Here is a 23,757-nt window from a genome sequence, read left to right as displayed (position 1 = left end):
ACTATTTCCCCAAAACCTTTAGTGTGAGGAAGGCTAGCTTCACGCAGGTCTTGCACAACTGTTCAAAGGTACAGTAATCCCTTGTTTATCGCGAGGTTACTGTGTTTATTATGTTCCAGAAAGAACCAGTGATAAGTGAAATCTGTGAAGTAGGATTTATTAATTTAAAAAAAATGTGAGAGAGGCGAAATTCATGTTTCACATCCAGCACATTTGACAATAAAGTTGTACTTGGTACTTGATAGTTAGCTTTATTTTTTACCAGAAAGAACCAGTGATAAGTGAAATCTGTGAAGTAGGATTTATTAATTAAAAAAAAATGTGAGAGAGGCGAAATTCATGTTTCACATCCAGCACATTTGACAATAAAGTTGTACTTGGTACTTGATAGTTAGCTTTATTTTTTACAGTTATTATACAATGCAGGGGCAATTGCTCTAAGACTTCAAGGGAAGCTCAGCTTCCCCTAAAATGGCAAAAAGCGATCAAATATATGTGTGTACGTACAATTGGGTGGACATGACATTGACTAAATATGCGCTACAACGCGCTCAACCTTTGTTTCGAATCAGCTTCTTATTACTGGTTACGACACGACTCTCTTCTCATTCATTCCCACAGCTTCACTGTGCTTTAAATTGTGTGGATGCTGAGCGTCGACCGGGTGGACGCTGGGCATCTGGAGAGCTCAGTGCAGGTTGTCCCAATGCATTGAAACGAGACGAGTCATTGGATAAATGCTGGTTTTGTCCCGCCCATTGGACCCTCAGCATCTCTGGGAGTCTATGGACAGTGGGCGTGTCTTGGCTGGCCAGGAAAAAACTCTGCTTTTCTGCATGATGATCTGTCTGAGGCTGAATCTCTTTTTGATTGACAGGGATATGAGCCAATCACCAATCTTATGGTGAAGAGAACCTTCTCATTTTTTTTAAAAGGAATGAGAGTAGAATTCACGTATAAATAAATGGACACATTTTATGATGTAGGCCGAAATTGAGCTTCCCCTCCTTTACAGACCAGCATCCGCCACTGATACAAAGACCAAAAATTTGCAAAGGTAAATTTGGCAAGCTGTACAGAAACGAGGTGCGGAGACTCTTCACATTGGTCAGTGACTTAGCCAATCAGGAGTGCACAGAATGCAATTCACTGTTTAAAAGCAACACAAACTGCACACACACAAAAAAAAAACCCCTGTGAAAGAGCAAAGGCACGGAAAGTGAACTGCGTTGGAGCAAGGGATCACTGTACTGTATTTTAGCATCTGCTATTCAACCGCCATGTGTGGGAGTCTGTTTTTCAGCATTATTTTTCACACTGGTCATGCCTTCTGTCTCTGATTGGTTCCTCTTCCACAGACAAAGTAGTTTGAAAACTACAGACTCCCCTTTAAAGCACAGACTGTGAAGTTCTATTAAGGTTCAATTTCACAGTGTACTGTAATTTAATCGGGAGTGGGAATATACAGCTTGAAGTGAGCACACTTGGCGTCTTGCAGGAAGAATATGTCACCAAGTGCCAAACTGCTGTTTGATGTTGCAGTTGTCTGCTGCTATTTAGTGGTGGAGGGTCATAAATCACTGCTCACAACACAAGACTTAGGTGGGGGAGAACAGCATTGGCTCATATCACAAAAAACAATAAATGGGGTCACTGAAATTTCAAGGTACCACTATTAAATGTGTTATGGGGTTTTGAAGTTCCTAGTCACGCTTAAACCATAATCTTTTCAATTAAAACAATTTAAGACTTGGAATATGTGCTCATGTGTTTCATGAACAGACAAAAATACAATCTAGATTTTGAAACAAAGTACCACAGGGTATTTAAATGTGCCTATATGTAAAAATGCACAATTCTCTTCACTTGCTGTCGAGTGTAAACATTTGACTTTAACAACAAAATAGAAATCTGACGCAAAGGTTCAATGTTTACATGTTTATTTCCTGGGACATGCATCGTAATCTGATTTTGTTTGAACCCACCCATTTATCATGGAGACAGTATAAATTTAGGAACATGTGACACAGTTTGTCTGGAAAAGCCTGGAAAAAGAATTACTTTAAATTTGGCGACATCAAAATTACACAGGATTTGTGGTTTCTGCAAACTAATAATTTAAAGCTTAATATAAAGTATAGTATGTCCAATACTTTAGCACTCACCCAAACATTTGATGTTTATCGCGGGTTCAGTGCATCGCGGATTTTTTCAAACATTTAAAATAACACTTTTTTTTTTAAACATATGCATGGAGTACAGTACTGTATATGTTGCTCTGTGACTCGTTGTTATTTTACAGCTTCTCACGGACTGTTTGAGGACTTTAAAAAATATACATACGTATATTTTTTTTAACCTGTTTATGTTAATTGGATGCTACTTAGCGGATTTTCGTTTATCGCGGGTGGTTTTGGTCCCCATTAACCGCGATAAACGAGGGACTGCTGTAAAGTTTTTCCTTGCAAGTTGTGTATCAAATCCAGATATAATAAATATTGGACAGTACTTCCTTGATATTCGTGATCCGCCAATTTTGTTTTTGGAACCCTGCTGAAAAACTCACAAATTTGCTATTTTTCTCCTCTGGCCATATGCCTGTCAGTTTGGCCATAATTAGCAATCCATTCATTCATTCATTTTCCGAACCGCTTTATCCACAGGGCCCGCGCTGCATGCTGGAGCCTATCCCAGCTCTCTTCGGGTATTAGGCGGGAGAAACCCCGAACCGGTTTCCAGCCAATCGCAGGGCACACATAGACGAACTACCATTCACACTCACAATCACACCGAGGGACAATTTAGAGAGTTCCATTAAGCTGCCATACATCTTTTTTGGAAATGTGGGAGGAACCGGAGTACCCGAAGAAACCCCACGCAGGGACGGGAAGGATATGCCGACTCCACACAGGAAGGCCGGTGCCAGAATCAAATCCTGCACATCTCCGCACTGTGAGGCGGACGTGCTCAGCAGTTGCCCACCGTGACACTCTGAACATGTAAATATAATCTGAAAATCATACAATGCTGTTGTGTTTATGACTCCCTCTTTGAGGAATGGACAATGTCTCATGTCTGAGCCAACTGTTGATCCTGACGACACTTTTTTACTTCCGCTTTAAAATTCTGCTCAGGCTGGAATTCATCACTCAATTGGTGCTCCAGCTGGAGGCCATCGTCCTTCTTCTGACTTTCCTCCTCTGTGCATGTCCACTGCACTGTTGCCTCCTGACTCTCCGAGACACCATGCTGCACTTTCACACGTCCTTGCAATTCAAAGCTCCTCACGTTGTTGTCTTCAACGTTCTGCCTTCCGAGCTCCTCCTCAGTGGCCTCGAGCTGCAACTGCTGCATCAGTTCTTCTAGCTTGACGGCTTTGCGTAGCTCATTTTGTTGGATGATAGCACAAAGGTGTTCTGTCAGCTGCTCCTTCATGTCTGTTTTCTTCTGGAGTTCTAACTTGGCCACGACATACTCCGTCTCTGCCTTGTCATACCGCTTTCTGTTGGGAAGGGAGGGAAATGAAAAAAGGGAGATCTAAAACAAAAAATGACACCCAAACTTAAAACATCACAAGGACTATCACTTTTTGACCGACCTATTCCTTACCGTTCTGTTCATTTTGAATGTGCAAGGTTTTCTATCATTAGGAAGTGTCAAGTAGCAAATCACTCAATAATATGCCAGTGCATGCATGCCATCACCTTTTTTTATTGCCAATTAATTTCTCGTTCCTTTGTTGACTTATATTATGCAAGATCCAATTAATCAGATGGCCGATTAAATCGGATGATTATAGACCTTCAAATGTCAACCAAAAATCACTGGCCAAAGTTTGCAGATTATTTTTACCTTTTAGATACAGCAGTGACACAATACTGGTTTCGTTATTTATTGCACACAATTCGCAAAACCTAGTTTTCTTAAATTCATTTGATGACATTTGTTGAGGTCATTCTATGGATCTATCATTTGATTCAAAGTAAATCTTTATTTTTACAAACAATGCTTAGGGTGAGCAATGCAAGTTGCATAATGAATTTGTGTGCTTTTCACTATTTTACACACAACCAAAAGTCACCATTTGTTTTTAAAAAAAGTATGAAATTTGACACGCATTCAACAACTGAAATCAGAAATATGCATAACAAGGGTAACTGTCCTGATAACTTTATTAACGAAATGCTTTTTTCTGCCACTGGATATTTGCGTCCATGAGGAAGTTGAATCTCAGATTCAGGAGGAGCATTGTGGTTTTTGTCCTGGTTGTGGAACAGTGGAAAAGCTCGACACCATCGGCAGGGTACTCAAGGATGCGTGGAAATTTGCTCAACGGGTGCGTCTGTGCTTTTTGGACATGGTACATGTTCAACCGGGTACCACGAAGGATCTTGTGGGAGGTGCATCAGGAGTATGGGGTACTGGATGGTCCGGGGTCAGATTTTGGTCCACATTGCCGGCATTAACAGAGTATCTGCACGTCTCATTAAATCTAATTTTATGCTTTTTAATCCAGCCTAAAACAAACAGCAACCACGAGGGGTGCAGGGGGAAATGGAGGGGGGGGGTGCATTTTATTAATCTAGCTTTTTGTGTTAGTCAACACAGAAGCGAAAGCATCCTGAGATTTACAAAAACGATGTTAGCGGTCAGCAATATGAAATTACAGCTAGTAATTCTCATTCAAAGTTTGTTTCATTTGCAATTGGCCGATGGCATTGGCAAAGAATGGGAAACTAGAGCGCCAGAGAATTTTAAAATGGTACACAGCAGCTACGATTGTGAGGTTTCTGCACTTACAACGCTGTAAAAAATGCATCCCTGCCTCTGTGTCACATCTCCCACAAATGTAGGTGGTGATTTTCCTTCCACCAACTCTTGTATCCATCTATTTTATTTTTCTGTTTTGTTCATGTTAGGGTCAGTTATGGCTGCTGCTCATAATGGCATGCTTGTGTGCATGTGTGCATGCATGCACGCATGTGTATGCTGTATGTGCAGTTACCGTTTGATTGTGGAAGGATGGCTACATAAAAAGTAGATTTTGTGTTAAGGCACCCCAACTGTAGACAACCATTCGCACTCACAATCACACCTACCAACAATTTAGAGTGGTCAATGCATGCAAACTACCATGCATGTTTATGGAATGTAAAAACCCGAATGCCTGGAGAAAACACACACATGCACAGGGAGAACATGAAAACTCCCCACACTAAGGCCAGGGCCCAGAATCGAACCCATGACCTCTGCACTGTGAGGCGGACGTGCTAACCAGTCAAGACCGTGCCACCCAAAAGAGAATACAATGATTTACATCTGGATGGCACAAAATTTCTTGAAGTTCAACGAAAAGAAGACAGAGGTGATATTGTTTGGCCCCAGTGGACCTTGTACATTCCATCCTGTAGACTTGGGCCCCCTATCTCCTTATCTGAAATCAACGGTCTCAAACTTGGGACTTAAACTGGACAGTGATTTCAAACTCGATCGGCAAATTGGTGCCGTTGTTAAATCCAGCTTCTTTCACCTTAGACAGCTGGCCAAAATAAAACCTTTCCTCTCACATGAACACTTTGAGACAGTAATTCATGCCTTTGTCACATCCCGGCTCGATTACTGCAACGCCCTGTACTTTGGAGTCAGCCAGTCCTCCATCAAGCGCCTTCAGCTGGTACAGAATGCCGCTGCTCGCCTCTTGACTGGTACTCGTAAGAGGGAGCATATAACTCCTACTTTGGCATCCCTTCACTGGCTCCCCATTCATTTTAGAATTATTTTTAAGATCCTCCTCTTTGTTTTCAAATCTCTGAATAATCTCGCGCCACCTTACCTCTCTGAGCTCATACGCCCCTACACCCCTGCCCGGCGCCTCAGGTCTGTGGACCAGTCTTTGCTAGACGTACCAAGAACTAAACTGAGGCTCAGAGGGGATCGAGCCTTTTCTGTTGCTGGTCCATCTCTCTGGAATGACCTCCCACTGAACATTCGGCAAGCCTCCTCGCTGCCCATCTTTAAATCCCTCCTCAAAACTCACTTGTATTCTTTGGCGTTTGACTCAGCATGACTTAGATTTGCTATTGGTTTTACTGCTTGGTGCTTTCTACCGCCTTATTACTTATTACTTATTACTGATTCGTCTTACTGTTTATTGTATATGTTAAATCGCTCCATGTACAGCACTTTGTATGCAGCGATGGCTGTTTGAAAGTGCTCTATAAATACTGTTGACTTGACTTGACTTGACTTGACATCATGTTCAGTCTTTATTGATGTGAATTTATTTTGGCATTTCCTTGAGCGTAGGTCCAACATAACGATCAGATGTCAGTAAAATGTGGGAGACTGGACTGTCTCAGAAGTGTTTGTTATTTATTCCTTTGTTGTGTACTGTATTTACAAACAAGGAAATCACCAAATAAATTCTGCAGGGGGGTTATAGAATTTATTTTGTGATTTCCTCGCTTGATTTTCTGTTTTGATGTATTATTTTCAATTTTTGTAGTTTCATTGAAGTAATCGTCAGTTTGTTTTTCAGAGGTGGTCTTGAATGCCTCTCGAGTCAAACGGAAGAAGGCATGGAACGGAGACAGACAAAGATGTACCTGTATTTGTTGAGACTGTTTTAAAAATTTAACACCACAGCTCTCCTTTTTTCAGAGCTGCAACAAAAACTTATTTAATAAAGCAGCGACACAGTTCACTAAACCAACAGCAAGTTATAACATTGGAAGCATGTCTCCAGGAAGGAGCCATCTTGGTGTCAATATATTACCATAATGACCATACACAATTAAGGCGCTCGGTGAGCTTTTAAGAAAATTTAAGACTTTTTGGTGAGCCCGACAGTGCGGAAAATATGATACCATATTTTCCTGCGGCTTTTTATCTGACAGTTTATTTATAGATTTTTACTGGCGATCATAAAGTCATCAATATATTCACCAATTTTCATTACATCTTACCAATGAAATAACCCGACGCGTCACAGTGGACCAAGGAAAATGTCGAAGTTCGCCCTCATACTGAATACCCGTCAGCTATTTGGGGTTGGAACAACATGATTTAAAGCTGCAGGAGGAACGCGCCGAGAGAGAGCGAGCGAGAGAGAGAGCGAGAGAGCGAGAGAGAGAGAGAAATGCTTCGGCGTGTATGTTTAGCAGTGTACGGGGCTGTATGAAGGAGGAATTGAGTCAAAATGAGCAGATTTCAGTTTAGTAAATTTAATAATTGGGAACAAGTGCAATAAACAGACTGCGTTTGCACTGCAGAGATAAGACAATCTGTACAAATTAGTTTTTTACGGCTAAATTTTGCTGGTGCAGCTTTTAAGTAGGTGGAATCCGGAAATTACATTACACACCATACAGTATTTTTATTCTTCTTATTATTATTATAGCACTGATCAGTGGTCGACTAGGGAGCACGTCCGCCTTATAGTGCAGAGGCACAGCGTTTCAATCTGCTCCAATCTTCCTGTGTGGAGTTTCCATGTTCTCCCCATGCCTGCATGGGCTTTCTCCCACATTCCAAAAACATTCATGACAGCTTAACGAAACTAAATTATCCAAAGGTGTGACTGTGAGTCTGTGGATTATTTTTAATAATAATCATAATTTAAAAAATGTGCAGGAGACATGGCATGGAGAAGATGGATTCAAATTGGACTACGGGACCTTAGCCACTCTGAACACAGAATACAATCTATTAATAGACTGCAAGAGACAGCCTATCCCAGCTGTATTTTTTGTACAAAAATTTACATATTTATTTTGGTAAATATGTATCGGTCTCCGAACACTTTTTGTTATAATACATCCTGTAAATTGGTTATCGCTCTCACTTTTTTTGTATACCACCCTTAGGGATTAAGAATGATTATCCCTTTCTCCTTTGTTGTGCAGCTTACCCTTAAAGGGTGTGTAACAACATGTCATCATTTTCAGTTGAGAGAAAGTGGCAAAACGTGTGAATATGTGAATCATATATGAAAAACAATGAAGTTATTAAATTCATTCTGGACAAAATATTTATTTTTGCCATCCATCCATTTTCTAATCCGCTTATCCTCATGATGTGCTGGAGCCTATCCTAGCTGTCTTTGGGCAGTAGGCAGGGTACACCAATGCCAATGGTTGCCGGCCAATCGCAGGGCACACATAGACGAACAACCATCCGCGCTCACACTCACACCTTGGGACAATTTCAAGTGTTCCATGAACCTGCCATGCATGTTTTTGGAATGTCGGAGGAAACCGGAGTACCCGGAGAAAACCCACACAGCCACGGGGAGAACACGCAAACTCCACAGAGGAAGGCCGGAGCCACAATCGAACCCTGCACCTCTGTACTCCGAGGCGGATGTGCTAACCAGTCACCCACAGTGCCGTGATGTTAACTTTTTACTGATGAAAATTGCTAAAGTAATTTTCGTTACCCTTTAAGTTGAACTATTGGTAGTCGCTTTTTTTTCATGTCTGTGTATGTATAAGCAACCATAGCTGTTACCTGGCAGTTGTGTAGTCCCAGCTAATTTGTCTGTACTGCGAGGCGGATGTGCTAACCAGTCACCCACTGTGCCGTGATGTTAACTTTTTACTGATGAAAATTGCTAAAGTAATTTTCGTTACCCTTTAAGTTGAACTCTTGGTAGTCGCTTTTTTTCATGTCTGTGTATGTGTAAGCCACCATAGCTGTTACCTGGCAGTTGTGTAGTCCCAGCTAGCTTGTTCGATCTTTCCTCTGAGAATGCCGATGTCACTGGAAACCATCTCATCAAGGGCTTGCAGCTCATTCTGGATTCTGTTCAGCTTCACAGCTTCAGCTTGAGTTTGCTTGGACCTATGCAGAAGAACCATAATCAAACAAAAAACTTTTCAACATTCAGGTTCTTGCTTTTTGTTTGTTTTGTTTTGTTTTTTAACAGCCATGCTCCTGTATTGTACCGAACCAAAAAACTTACTTTTCAGCTATAGTTTTTGCAAGCAGAGCCTTCTTGCGCTTATTCCTTTCTTCTATAATCTTTTGTTCCCGTTGCAGTTGCTCCAGGCGATTCTTCTCTCGACTGCAACATTTTAAGCAATGTTTTTTTAATAGTTTACCTTAAATGAAAAACAAGGCCGTGCCGTTCATGACAGTTTGGGATTTACCGAATAAAAGGGAAAACAAAACTACTAACAGTTCAACCTCTTGTTTCTCAAGCTCCTTGACGACCAGAGTTCGCTTCTCTGCTGCTTCTTTACAGTTGTCTTGCGTCTTTTCCTCGATTAGAGTCTCCTGCGCATTGCTTTTCTCAGACGGACTTCCTGGTGCAATGTGCTCAAGATCATGCTCACCCTTCGATGGCATCTTATTGAGCTGCTGCTCCGGTGGAAGTTCAAGAGACATGAAACCAGCGCATGCCTGAGCGGCTCTCTCCAACGTCTTCTTTCTTTGTAATTGTTGCCGATTCCGGCTGGGCGGTCGTAGTTTGCTCTGACTTGCTATCACAGAGTCTGTAACGACGACGTTCTTTTGCAGCAAATTCGAACAAACAATATATAAATGAGACACGTCAAACGTGATGACAGGTTACCTTTTTGCTGCATTCTCCGCAGTTCCTCTTCCGAAAACCCAGCCCACCCGCTCATTTTATTATTTCAAACTTAAACTCCCAAAAATGCGATTAAAATGCTGACAGAAGGAGTAAGACAGTTCGTTTCAGTGACAGTACAATGCAAATCAAGTTTGCTGTCTTGGTGGCATCCACGAGACCATAGAGCCTGGACAGCCATGTTTTTTGTATTTATCGTTGATGCCCACGTGATGCCACGTCAAGGACCTACACTCTGAGTTGTCCCAAGACAGGCCTGAGTAAAAAAAAAACAACTTTCAACTGGAGCAGCATAGTTAATTGTACGTCAAAAATCCTTGTATCAGCGTTCTTTTCGTTTCGGTTGGAAGTTGGAAAAGTGAAAACTGACTCAATATTTTGTTAGTTGTTTTTAAATCTAACTGTCCAATGTTTTCATATTTTTGGCTCAGATCAAAAGCAGTAAATTGGCCACAAGATTGAGTTGATATTAATATCTGTCATTTAAAAATGACCTGGCATAGGTTTTTTTTCAAGAAAAAAGAATTACATTCGTGTTAACGTTTGTTTGTTTTGTTTTTTCTATGCAAACAATTTGAATTAGAGAAATGAGAAAAGTCCACGGTCTTGTCATTTCATGGATCACTCAGGACCAAGGAACGATAGTAATTCTAATTTGAGAAACAAGAAGTCCAGGGCGGCACAGTAGGCAACTGCTGAGCACGTCGGCCTCACAATGCAGAGGTGCTGGGTTCAACTCCAGCTCTGGCTTTCCTGTGAGGAGTTTTTGCAGGTTCTCTCCGTGCCTGCGTGGGTTTTCTCCGGGGAGTTCGTTTTCCTCCCACATTACAAAGACATGTATGGTAGGTTGATTGGGCGCTCCAAATTGTCCCTTGGTGTGATTGTGAGTGCGGATGGTTGTTTATCGTTAAGCTCCAACAAGCCCGTGGCCCTTAATTGTGAGGATAAACTGACGTGAAAATGGATAAATGGATAGAAGAAAAGGCTACTTAAAAGCCTGCAAGCACAACTTTTTCTGATCCGCTTATCCCGCAGGTCGGCAACACGCGGCTCCAGAGCTGCATGCGGCTCTTTCGCGGCATCATGTTGCTTCCTGGAGCTTTATAAAAATGTTTTAAAATGGAAAAGGATGTGGGATGGAAATGTATTTTTTTGTTTTAAATATGTTGTCTGTAGGAGTAAAAACATGACACAAACATTCGTAACATTTCCCAATGCTGTAAAAATGTGTAGAATTAATATTAGATTTCAACATTTATGTCAACGAAGATTTGCGTCATAGGCTGCGACACACGTTTCTGTTACCAGGGCGGGATAATAATAATAATACATCACATTTGTAAGCGCCTTTCACAACACTCAAGGACACTGTACAGCCAAGATCAATAGTAAGACACAGATAAAATAATAAAGAAATAAAGAAAGATTTAAGGCGGGTAGGCAAGTCTGAATAGGTGGGTTTTGAATAAGGAAAGAGAGTCAATATTACGAATGTTGGGAAGAAGTGAGTTCCAGAGTTTGGGGGCAGAGCGACTGAAGGCTCTGCATCCCATTGTACTTAGACGGGCAGAGGGTAGAAAAAGGTGGAGGGAGGATGAGGACCTGAGTGAGCGAGAGGGAATGGAGATTTGAAGAAGATCTGACAGATAGGGGGCGCAAGGTTATGGATGGCTTTGAATGTATAGAGAAGTATTTTGAAGTTGATTCTAAGTTTGACAGGGAGCCAGTGGAGCTGTCGGAGGATAGGGGTGATATGATGGAAGGAGGGGGTTCTCGTGATGATCCGGGCTGCTGAATTCTGAACAAGTTGAAGTTTATGGAGGAATTTTTGATGGACACCGAAGAGGAGTGAGTTGCAGTAGTCAATACGGGAAGTGACGAGACTGTGAACAAGGATAGCGGTGGTGTGCGGAGTGAGTGAGGGACGGAGGCGGTTTGTATTGCGAAGGTGGAAATGAGCGGACCGGGTAATGTTATTGATGTGGGAGTGAAAGGATAGTGAACTGTCAAGGATGACACCCAGACTCTTCACCTGGGGGGAAGGAGATATAGTGGCATTATCAATTGTGAGGGAGAAACTGTCGGCTTTGTTTAGAGTGGATTTGGTACCGACGAGTAGGAGTTCAGTTTTATTGCTGTTTAGCTTGAGGAAATTGTGGGTGAACCAAGATTTGATTTCTGAGAGACAGTGAGAGAGGGACGAGGGTGGGAGAGAAGCGTCGGGTTTGCTGGAGAGATAGAGCTGGGTGTCATCCGCAAAGCAGTGAAAGTATAAGCCAAATTTGTGGAAAATGTTTCCGAGTGGAAGGAGGTAGACAATGAAGAGGAGCGGACCGAGGACAGAACCCTGGGGAACACCAGAAGAAAAGGGGAGGGATTGTGAAGTAAAAGAATCAAGTTGAATGAACTGAGAGCGGCCAGTGAGATATGAGTGGAACCAATGTAGAGGGGTGTTGGTGATGCCTATGGTAGAGAGTATATTGAGGATGGGGTGAGAGATTGTGTCGAAGGCTGCACTCAGGTCAAGGAGGATGAGGATGGAGATAAGGCCAGAGTCTGCTGCCATGAGAAGATCGTTTGTGATTTTTATGAGGGCTGTTTCAGTACTGTGACGGGGACGGAAGCCAGACTGGAATTGTTCATAAAGACTATTGTCGGTGAGGTGGGAGTGGAGCTGAGAGGCGACAGTTTTCTCCAGAATTTTCGAGATGAAGGGAAGATGGGAAATGGGGCGTAGGTTATTGAAGTCATTGGGATCTGAACCAGTTTTTTTTCAGGATTGGGGTGACAGCTGCAGTTATGAAGAGCACAGGAACAATTCCAGTCGACAGAGAGGAATGGATAATGGTTTAGATCAGGGGTGTCCAAACTTTTTGCTAGGGGGGCCAGATTTTATGTGGTAAAATGTCGGGGGGCCGACCTTGGCTGACATTCTTTACATTGAACAACAATATTGTTCAACAAATTTTAGTAAGCCAGTCTGTTTCACGTTTCCATTTTTATTTTAATTTCAACAATCTTAAGAATTTCTTTTGGTTCATTTGAAACAGGTATATCACATGCAACTGCTTATTCACTTGACTTTTTCTTAAACAGAAGTCTCCTGAGTGCAAATTGATTGATTTGAAACATAAAATGTATCACCATGACTTTTCAATAGTCACAAAACCTTTGACTCGAACAACAGGGAAATGAACAAGCAATACACATATCCACAACTGCACTATCATTTGAAATATGACATATCAGTCAATATGTAAGTTGAAGGGTTCGCAGGTTTTAAATGGATTGCTCTACGTTTAGAATGGGCAAAAAGGAGAGGACGACTTCGTTTGAACACAACTCTTTCTCTTTTATTTTTCTCTCCTCAACCGCTCCCCGCTAACGCTCCAACCAACACTCCCCCTTCCGGTAACGACCCGCCTTCCTGTTTTTCTTCTCCAATCACATGTAAGCAACCTAAGAATATTTCAGGACGTATTAAACAGAGTATAATTAAGGTAACTAACACAAAAGAATATAATGCATGAATACAAAATGATAATAATTAACAATTTAACAAAAGCTTACAAATATAAACACGGAGTGATGTCTTGTTAACTCGTGAGTGATGCCCTCTAGTGTCTAAATTCTATTACTCATTTAGTGAATGCTATTACTCATTTAGCCACTAGAGGGAAGCAGTCTATGAAACATCACTCACCAGTCTACGAGACCTCAGTCAATGCAACACGTGTTCCATTGCGCCCAACCTGCGGGCCAGACGGCACTGATTTTATGACAGGGGCCGAGGGCCGGATGAAATTCGACCGCGGGCCGGATTTGGCCCCCGGGCCGGACTTTGGACACGCCTGGTTTAGATGAAGGGAAGCAGAGAGGGGAGGCAGGATTTGACCAGAACTGTGGGGAGGGGATCAAGCTGACAGGAGGAAGTTTTGGATTTAATGATGAGGTCTGAAATTAATGAGAGATGGGGGAGTTCAAAAGAAGAGAACAGTTTGCAAGGGGTGTGAGGGTCAGATGAGGGGAAAGGTACAGAGGAGCCCAGATGCTGGTGGATTCTGTTGATTTTTTCATTGAAAAAGAGGAGAAGTGCGATGCAGGTGTCACGGGAGTAAAAGTGAGGTGGTAGGGAGTCAGGGGGTTGAGTGATTCTGTTCCAAAGGGAAAAGAGAGTCTTAGTATTTCCAGCATTGGAGCAGATGAGTCCGGAGTAGTAATGTGATTTTGCTTGGGAGATGGAATCCTTGTAGAGGGATAGTTGAGCTGCATAGATGACCTTGTGAGCAGTGAGGCCGGTTTTCCTATAAAGTCTCTCAAGCTGCCGGGTTTGGGATTTCAAGGAACGTAGATGAGGGGTGAACCAAGGGGCAGACCGAGTAAAAAGGACTGAGCGGGACTTGACAGGGGCGAGCGTATTGAGGATGCTGGTGAGACCAGAGTTATATTGGAAAACCAAATCATCAGGAGTGGAGTCAATGTCCGGAGTCAGGGTGGTCAGCCATGCAGTGAGAGAGTCAATGTTAATGTCTTTAATATTACGGTAAACAATGGTCCGGGGTGATTTGACAGTTGAGAGCTGGAGTGTAATGTTGAATGAGATAAGGAAGTGGTCCGTTATTGGAAGTTCATCAGCAGTACAGTTGGAGGGGGAAATACCAGAGCAGCAGATCAGATCCAGGATGTGACCTTTGATGTGTGTGGGAAAATCTACAAATTGATCAAAACCAAGACTGTTAATTGAAGAAGTGAAGTCAATGGTGAGAGGAAGAGCAGTGTTGTCCATATGTAAATTAAAATCTCCCAGGATTATTACATTTGGTGACAGAGAGGAGAGATGGGTGAGGACAGTAGACACTTCATTTAAAAAGTCGCGGTGGGGTTTGGGGGAGCGGTACACAGTGGCAATAATCGTGGGGATGGGTCCGGATATTTGACAGGCAAGGCATTCAAAGGAGGAAAGTGGCGGGAGAGAAACCGGAAGTACTTTCCACTTCTCGCGGTATACTATCGCGAGACCTCCTCCGCGACCAGAATCGTGGGGCTTGGAAATGTAAACAAATCCCGGGGGAGTGGAATCGTTCAACTGTGAGAAGTCCCCGGGAGTTTGCCAGGTTTCATTCAAGCAAAGAATGTCAAGCTTACGGTCCGTGAGGATATCTTGAATGAGATTACCCTTCCCAGTAAGCGAACGGATGTTAAGTTGCCCGAAGTTGACGGCGGCAGTCTCGCTGCTGCAGGGGCCGTGAGCCGACCTAGCCAAGCCGGCTAACGCACGATGGTCGATGGATCGGCCGGCGTTTCTGGATGGCCGACGGGAGGAAGACCAGAAGGAGATGATGGTGTTGGATCGGTTGAGACAGAAGCCCCGACGAGACCCACGATGAATATATTTCCGGGAAGGAAAGCGAACGATGTCCGGGAGCCGGTGTAGAGCAGGAGGAGGGCCCAGCCATTGGAAGCGGAGCCGAAGGAGCTCGGCCAACGAGTACTGGAGCAGACCCTTGACAGGTCGATGGAGGAGCGACAGGTTGACAGGTAGGACGCTGAGACGCCGGGACGAAACAGTCGAAGACAGTTGAGAGTGCGAGGCAGGCGTGAATGGGGGCTGGGTGGAATGACTGTGAGATGATGATCGTGATTCCATGCGAAACAGTAAAACAATCGAGCGTAAAAACACCGTAAAACACAAAAGTTTGTGGGAGAGCAGCGGCAGCCAAAACGCGCCAGCGTTCACTCTACCCGGAAGTCCCAGAATGCAACAGCATCTCTTCAAACTCATCCGGATTCAACACAGGATGCAAGGCAGCTGGCTGTTGCAAAAAAATAAACAAATAAATGAAAATAAAAAACAGCGTTTCATGTACAATTCACCGAGGGTACTGGCAAAGAGAATCTGGAGGGCCGTGAAAAGCATTGTTAAAACTGTACACGTGGGCTAAGATAGTCAAAAACGCTGCAAAAGTGCATCCCATGCCTCTGCGTCCGATCTCGACGAAAGCCGGTAGGAATGCATCTGTCAATGTGTTGTGTATGCGCGGGTCGATTGCGATAGGTTGGATGAACGAAAATTAGATCTTCGGTCAAAAAAGGTTGGGCACCCCGGCCCTACAGAATGCACTGCACGGGGAAAAATAATAATCATGAAGGCTGATCGTGTAATTGTAGCAAACTTAGTCATTTTGATAGTAGGCTAATATAGCTCATATAGATATAGTATAGATACATGTTCCAGCAAAGAAAAAAGGAAAGCTGGGGTGTTGTTGTTGTTTTTTTTTAAACGTACACTTTATGCTTTTAACAGTCTCGACAAACAAAGACACGTCTGCGTCCGACTCCGTGCCGGCCTCTCAGTGTTCGAGAGGAGTTCAAAGACAGCCTCAGAAAAACGGAAATTAATGATGACTCACATGACACTAAGAAAAGCAAAAAATCAAGCGAGGAAATCACAAAATACATTCTATGGGGGTATTTGTGAACACACAACAAAAGAATGAATAACAGACAATTCTGAGACAGTCCAGTTCAGAGTGGAGCCTGCCTACGACTAAAGACGGTAGGGATAGCCTCCAGCAGGCCCCGGGACCCATGTGAGGATTCGTGGATAGGAAAATGGATGGATCTTTCCATCAGTGTTTTGACGATTCAAATCAGCATCTTTTTTTTAAATTTAGTTGAGAAAAAGTACATCGCCAGGAGAACAGCAAATACTTTGCTTTTACGTTTCATCTTGAACATCTTCAGATGAAACACCCACAGATCAAAGAGAATTGGATAAAATCTCTTGGAGGAGTTCTATAAAATGTGATCGCTGAAAAAGGCCAAAAATGGGGCAAAATTTGAAAGAAAAACCGAAATATCTGACCTGTTAGATTTAACAGGTGGCTCAAGAGGCTTTTTATAGGTTGCGATCCCTGCCCGAACTCTAACTTGAGCTGAGAGCAGGTATGAATGGCCCTTGCAGCCCTGGCCAATTTGGAGCACAGTACTTGCACAGTGGAATTGGACTTTTTTTAAATAGCACAATAAACCTCTGACATGACTTTTTTTGAGCTACCCCCAATGTGTTTGTGCATTTTTTGGTCTTTAAAAACAACTTCGTTTTCTTGTCAAACTGTGTGTCGCAATGACAGTAGTGTTTCATGAAACAAATTTCATGTCTCAACATGAAACCCTAAATACTTACTGTTCAGAAAAGATGCACTGCATATCTTGTTAACCCCTTTGGAAAAGTAAATCTGATAAAAGAGGCGGACATCCTGCTCATTTCAGGGTATGGCTCCAAGGGACATTTTGTAGAGTCCTTGGGCCTTTTATATGCCTCTCAATTTTTGTAGACCTAAGTGAAACACAGAACCATGCTGCATAGTGAGCCTTTTTTTAAAATTGCAAACTAAGCCTCAAATATATATATATATTTTTTACCAGGCCTGATGTTTCTGCAAAATGTCACATTTTCATGCATGTTAACACCATATAATCAGCATGGCACCATGGCAACAACATTTAGACAAAATAAAAAGCTTTGTTAATACTTTTTATCTTGAACATCTTCACTTGGAATGCCCACAGTTTTATACAATACAATACAATACAATACATTCTGATTTATATAGCGCTTTCACAACAGCGGCAGCTGTAACAAAGCGCTTTACAAAACAGTTAACATAAAGTAAAATAATAAACACAACACATAACATAAAACACAAACAGTCGTGCAGTCCTAACCACTTTTCCGTCACACGCTTTGTTGTTTGAAGCCGTTTGAGATGAAAGAGGAGAGAATCAAAGTGTCCTTTAACCAGTGGATCAGAGACGTCATGCTCAAAATGAGCACACGTCGGCTACAAGCTAAGTTTCAAAGTCAACAAGAAGCTGTTTTAATACAATTGGGCCCAATTTCTGGGAGGAGTTCTTTCAAATGCAGGGGTGGGCAAACTTTTTGGCTAGGGGGCCGCATTGACTTTTAAAATTTGACAGAAGGGCCAGGTCAGCACGAGCTATAGTACATTACAAAAAACTGCATTTGTTGACAGTCCATATCAAACATCAACAGAACAATAGCATGAAAGTACTGTATTAATATACTTTTTTAAAATGACAACAGTGTTGTTGATTACCTATTTTAGCCTGTGCATTGCTGCAGATGGGTTGTGATCAGACCAGTAGAAGTAGAGTGATACAGAGGTCCTAGGTGGTCGAACTTCAAGTCAATGCGCCACCTGGTGGTGAAATGCCTCTCATTACAAGTCAAATTGAAATGAATGCAATCATTCACATCTAACCTTAATTGTGGACCAACCTTCGGCGGGCCGGATTAAAAAGACCAATGGGCCGGATTCGGCCCACGGGCCGTAGTTTGCCCACCTCTGTTCAAATGGGACCTTTATAAAAGGCCAAAAAAATGTGGCCAAATTTGGAAGAATATCCAAAATGGCCGACTTCCTGTTAGCTTTGGCATATGGTTCCAACAGACTTTTTGGACATCCTGGGCTCTTACAGAAATATACCTGCACTATTTTGTCAATTTTGGTGAGATGTACACCTGGTGCTGCTTTCAAAGTGATGCCAGCCAGAAGGGTCTTGGGTGTTGCCTTCTCCAGAATGGCCAACCAGTTAGCTATGCATCTCGTGCATTAACACAGACCGAACAAAAATACGCTCAAATTGAAAAGGAGTGTTTGAGCATCGTGTTTGCATGTCAACGGCAGAGAAGAAATATCAGCAGAGACAGATCACAAGCCGCTCATCGCTATCTTCAACAAGCCTCTCCTGTGTGCTCCGAAGCGTCTCCAGAGCATGCTTCTTGCATTGCAAAACTACAACCTCAAGGTAACATACAAACCGGGCACGGACATGCATATCAGCGATGCACTTAGTAGAGCCACAGTACCAGTCAACACAGGCAATGAGGCCTATTATCGGCAGTCTGTGTGCATGCTACAGAGGGCGCAAGACAAAGCTGAAGACATTAATCAAGCCGACTACCTGAACGTCACTAATCAGCGTTTGACACAAATCAGAGACCACACAGCGAGTGACACCTGTCTTCAAATGTTGAAGGATTTGGTCATGGAGGGGTGGCCTGAACACAAGGAACAGACACCCTTAGCCATCAGAGAGTATTGGTCGGTCAGAGATGAAATCAGTCCACAGGATGGAATACTTTTCAAAAGTCAAAGAGTCATAATTCCAAGATCACTACAGACGGAAATGCTGAACCGCATACACAACAGTCACATAGGAGGAGAGGCATGCTACAGACGGGCAAGAGACACGGTATACTGGCCCAATATGCGGGGGGAAATTAAAGACTTTGTTGGCCAGTGCTCGGTGTGCAATGAGTATGCACACAAACAACAACAAGAGACAATGATGTCGCATGCACTTCCTGTTCGGCCGTGGCAAATTTTAAGCATGGACTTATACAGACAAGCGGGGAGAGACTTTCTGATGATAGTGGATCATTACTCCGATTTTTGGGAGATTGAACAGCTTCCTGACCTCTCAGCAGAAACCACAGTTCTGAAGTGTAAGTCACAATTTGCTCACTATGGCCAGCCTGACCGGGTGATCACTGACTGTGGGCCACAGTTTGAGAATGACACATTCAGAAGATTTGCAAAAGAATGGGGGTTTGAACATGTTATGTCCTCACCGAGACACCCCAAATCAAATGGGAAGGCTGAATCAGCTGTGAAAGTGGCCAAGAATCTGTGTAAAAAAGCTGCTGGTGCTGGCTCGGATCCCTGGTTGACGGTATTGCAGTGGAGGAATACCCCTTCGGGCAACATGGACTACAGTCCGGCCCAAAGGCTGATGGCCCGTCGTCTGAAAACGCCACTTCCTGTTTCGGAGAGTCTATTGGAGCCATGCATAGAGAAGTTGAAGTCTAAGCATCAAACAGCCAAGATGTGGTATGACAAATCGGCTAGAGATTTCCCAGAACTAAAAATTGGCCAACGAATAAGGATGCGGCCTTTGCCTGGAGATCGGACTGGGAGATGGAGAAGAGGTGTGTGTCTCTAGCAGGCGGGCCCTCGATCCTATGTAGTGGATGTAGAAGGTACTCTGTACAGACGTAACAGAGTGGCTCAAAATATGGCTGAGAGACGAATGGAGCAAAACGAGGCTACAAGACCAACAGAACTAAACCGGACACCTCCCAGACCACAGGAGAGTCGGGGCGGTGACGGTATGAAGGAAGAGAACATGAGCAAGGATGGACAAACGGACAAGATGAGGAAAAGACACAGATGGGCACAAAGGGACAGTACAAGACCAGCAGGGGTCGGATAGTGAAACCACCCCAAAGACTCGATTTATAGAAAAGCTAATATTGTTTATTATTAATTGTGTTGAATTATAAAAGGGGAGATGTTTGGGGACTATTCCCCCCCGCCCCCCCGGGCTAGTTAAAATGGTATAACCCAAAAGGCAAGGTGTGGCTTGCCATCGTTACCGTGAGTTGCGTTTCAAGCTATTAAAGCATCAGTTAAATGCCATAATGACTTGTGTCATTAATAACACAAACAATAGTCAGTTGAAACTGTTCACACATACACATTATTCCCAGATGAATCATTGTTTCATGGAAACATTCACATCTTTTCTCACCTAATAACTGAGTCAAAGCGAAGTGTTTTTGTAAGTATCAGATATCCTCCTTTTATCGATCTTTGACCTGTGTATTTTCATTTATTTCTTGCTTACGGATAAATGAAGAATCATTTATATATAGGACACTGCTTTTTACATTGCACAAATCAGTATACCGTATTTTCCGCACTATTGGGCCGCACCAAAGAGTCTTCCATTTTCTTAAGAGCTCACCGAGCGCCTCCGGTGCGTCTTTTGTATGGTCATTACGGTAATACTGTACATCGACTCCAAGATGGCTCCTTCCTGGAGACATACTTCCAATGTTATAACTTGCTTTTGGTTCAGTGAACTGTGTCGCTACTTTACTAAATAACTATGTATGGCAGCTCCGAAAAAAGGAGAGCTTCGTTAGCACGTCGGCTTCACAGTGCAGAGGTACCGGGTTCGATTCCAGCTCCGGCCTCCCTGTGTGGAGTTTGCATGTTCTCCCCGGGCCTGCGTGGGTTTTCTCCGGGTGCCCCGGTTTCCTCCCACATTCCGAAAACATGCGTGGCAGGCTGATTGAACACTCTAAATTGTCCCTAGGTGTGAGTGTGAGTGCGAATGGTTGTTCGTTTCTGTGTGCCCTGCGATTGGCTGGCAACCGATTCAGGGTGTCCCCCACCTACTGCCCGAAGACAGCTGGAATAGGCTCCAGCACCCCCCGCGACCCTAGTGAGGATCAAGCGGCTCGGAAGATGAATGAATGAATGATTGTACTCTTGGAGCTATGATATAGGAAATGCCAAAGGGGTTTTTGGAGGGGGTCTTGAACGCCTCTCGACTTGACCGGAAGAAAAGAAGGGAAGCAAACGGACACTGACACACCTGAGTGTGTTGAAAAATGAGAGCTGTGTTTGTGGTTTTATTTTATTTTTTAAACGCAGACTTTATTAATGGTTTTCACAGTCTCAACAAGTACAGGTACTGTAAGTCTGTGTCCTTCTCCGTGCTTTCTTCCGTTCCACTCGAGAGGCGTTCATTGCCACCTCCGAAAAAACGTAAATTAATTCTTACTTCAATGAAACCACGAAGAAAATCAAGCGAGGAAATCACAACATCAATTCTGTAGGGGGGCATATGGAATTTATTTTGTGATTTCCTCGCTTGATTTTCTGTTTTGATGCATTATTTTAAATTTTTGTAGTTTCATTTAAGTACAGTAATAGTTAATTTACATTTTTCAGAGGCAGTTATGAACGTCTCTCAAGTTGAATGGAATCCTCTCGAGTTGAATGGAAGGGGCATAGTACCATCTAGTGGATGTATTGTAGATTGCGCGTTTTAGTGTGAGGTATCTCATATAAGAAAAAAAAATACAAAATAGCCATTCATTGAAGGTGCGCCTCATAATCCAGTGCGTCTTTTTGTGCGGAAAATACGGTACATTTCTTGGAATTTAGGTGGCACAGTGGTCGACTGGTTAGTGGTTGGTGGTCGTGGGTTTAATCCTGTGTGGAGTTTTCATGTTCTCCCCGTGCCTGGCTGGCAAACCTGTTCAGGGTGTGTCCCGCCTACTGTCCGGAGATGGCTGAGATAGGTTCCAGGAAGCCCACGATCCTCGTGAGGATAAAGCGGTTCAGATAATGGATGAATGTCAGTGGCGGGCCATGCATTTCAACCTTAAGCCTTCAGTGACGTCACATACATGAACACAATATAAGCTTGTCAAGTAAATTCAAGATCATTTAAAACCATCAAGTATGCATTTACAATTAAGAGCAGGAAACTAAATTTTCAGATATTGTCAAAAATAAAAAATGTAAAAATACTAAATAAAAAAAAAAAAAGTAAAAATACTAAATAAAACGTCCGCGACCCTAGTGAGGATCAAGCGGTTAGGAAGATGAATGAATGAATGAATAAATAAAATGCCACCCAAATTATCCTGTGTGATCTTAAAAAAGGCTGTCCAATAAATAGCGCAATGTCGCAGTTTCATATAAGACACCAAGCACACAATAACAAAACAAACTAAACAATAACTATTCAACTATCTGTTAACTTTGAAAATAAAGTTAACAGATCATTTGCATTTTGAGAACAGTTTCAAATAACTGAAAATGTTGAGCAGCTGAGATTGAATGAACTTTAGTGCGACTACAATGCGCCATTATAAATTGCAGGTGAGCAGATTTATTTGATACATTTTTGTATCTTTGTCCTTTTATTTCGTTACCATTAATACTCACGAAATAAAATGACAAGAAGAAAAATAATAATAATTAATTAATAAACTTTTCTTCTATTTTAAAAAGAAATATCACCTTGGGTAGGAGCGTGCATTCAAGACAGCTTAGCAACCTAGGGTGGAAGTTAAGGATTTTGGGCCCGATTTCTTGGTTCCATATTTTAGTTTCACAAATCACCAATGTAGTGCCTGTTCACTGAGCTGCAGATCTACGCGAGTGTCCCCAAACGTTTTTAAACGCACCGTAGCTTCTAAGTGCTCAGCCGTGCTCTGATGTTTCCTTCCTGCCTTGGTTTTCTGCTTGGCTCTCGACGAAGGCGGACGCTTTTTTGCTCTGCTCCTGCCCCCTGCCTCCGCCGTATTTTTTCATCCTAAAAAACAAACCATGGAATTAGTTGGCTGGTCTCTTGATGCAATCGACAAGATTTTCTCGACGAGAAGAGCAGCCTGCTTGCTCCTCGTGACATTTGCTGCTGGGCACACCCTAGATCCATGGATGAAGCGGAGAATGGTGTGCCTGTCAATACTGTCCATTGAGGAGGAGGAAGACATCTACATTATCAGGTATTCTGCAGTTTGGTGTTAGCAGTTTCCTGTTCTATCGCAAAATCCAACCGACGGGAGCTTTATTGGAAGTGAAGAAGCTGCCGGTCATTCTCAATGGTCTAGCGCCAATGTCCAACACTCATACTCAAGCGGTGACTGAGCTCAACCGCAATTGCGGTTCTGGAGTGTCTCCGTATGATCAAAAACAACAGGGAGAAGTGGAATTCTCGCTTCAAAAAGGAAGTGAGGATTTGGCTGATCGGCGCCAGTGAAGGGATACAGCCACGGACTCAAAGCTACCTGAAATTGTTGGCGGCCGTCCCTACAAAACAAACAACGCTATTTGAACCCCTGTCCCCTGGATGGAAGGTATGCACGGAAGCTAGTGCCCCCACCATCACCCCCTCCTTCTCGGCCATGGACTGATAAGCCAGGACTGTCTTCATGAGCAAACCTTGACGAAGCAGCTGTGGCCTGTTCACGCATACACAACCAGACAATCACACGCGCATACACATCCTTATCATCACCGTCTTCATCGTTCCTATTCTCTCCCCCCCCCCCCCCCCCCCCCCCCCCCCGTGACGTGGAATGATCTGCAGAGCGCTCGGTGGACCGCGCAGCTGGTCGGATGGGCCGCGTCGCGGTCGCCCCTCCCCCTCCCCCTTCCTATCCATCCGCCCCCTCATTACATGTTATGTCTTGTGACTTGTTGTAACTGTCATATGCTTATTTATGTGCTAGGGTCTTTTTTTTATCCTGGACTTAAATTATCCCCAGAAGAGGA

The 23,757-nt window shown here is 43.2% G+C and overlaps 1 protein-coding gene across 2 annotated transcripts; it reads right to left on the bottom strand.

The window, feature by feature from the left end:
• Positions 1-2,466: 2,466 nt before the first annotated feature.
• gorab (golgin, rab6-interacting) lies at positions 2,467-9,795 on the bottom strand. Of its 2 annotated transcripts, none has more exons than XM_052073482.1 (5): positions 9,575-9,795; positions 9,179-9,494; positions 8,963-9,064; positions 8,701-8,841; positions 2,467-3,502 (listed from the first exon to the last, which is right to left on the bottom strand). In XM_052073482.1, exons 1-5 carry the CDS (start codon positions 9,627-9,629, stop codon positions 3,070-3,072), a joined length of 1,047 nt encoding a protein of 348 aa, XP_051929442.1. In that variant the 5' UTR covers positions 9,630-9,795; the 3' UTR covers positions 2,467-3,069. The 2 variants fall into 2 exon arrangements, with proteins under 2 accessions (XP_051929442.1, XP_051929443.1); XM_052073483.1 differs by having other exon boundaries at positions 9,179-9,510; positions 9,575-9,791.
• Positions 9,796-23,757: the final 13,962 nt, after the last annotated feature.

The sequence above is a fragment of the Hippocampus zosterae genome, chromosome 8, assembly GCF_025434085.1.
Source record: "Hippocampus zosterae strain Florida chromosome 8, ASM2543408v3, whole genome shotgun sequence".
In the NCBI taxonomy this organism is placed as follows: Eukaryota; Metazoa; Chordata; class Actinopteri; order Syngnathiformes; family Syngnathidae; genus Hippocampus; species Hippocampus zosterae.
The sequence above is the reverse complement of the archived record's forward strand: the minus strand, read 5'-3'. Positions and strand labels throughout refer to the sequence as shown.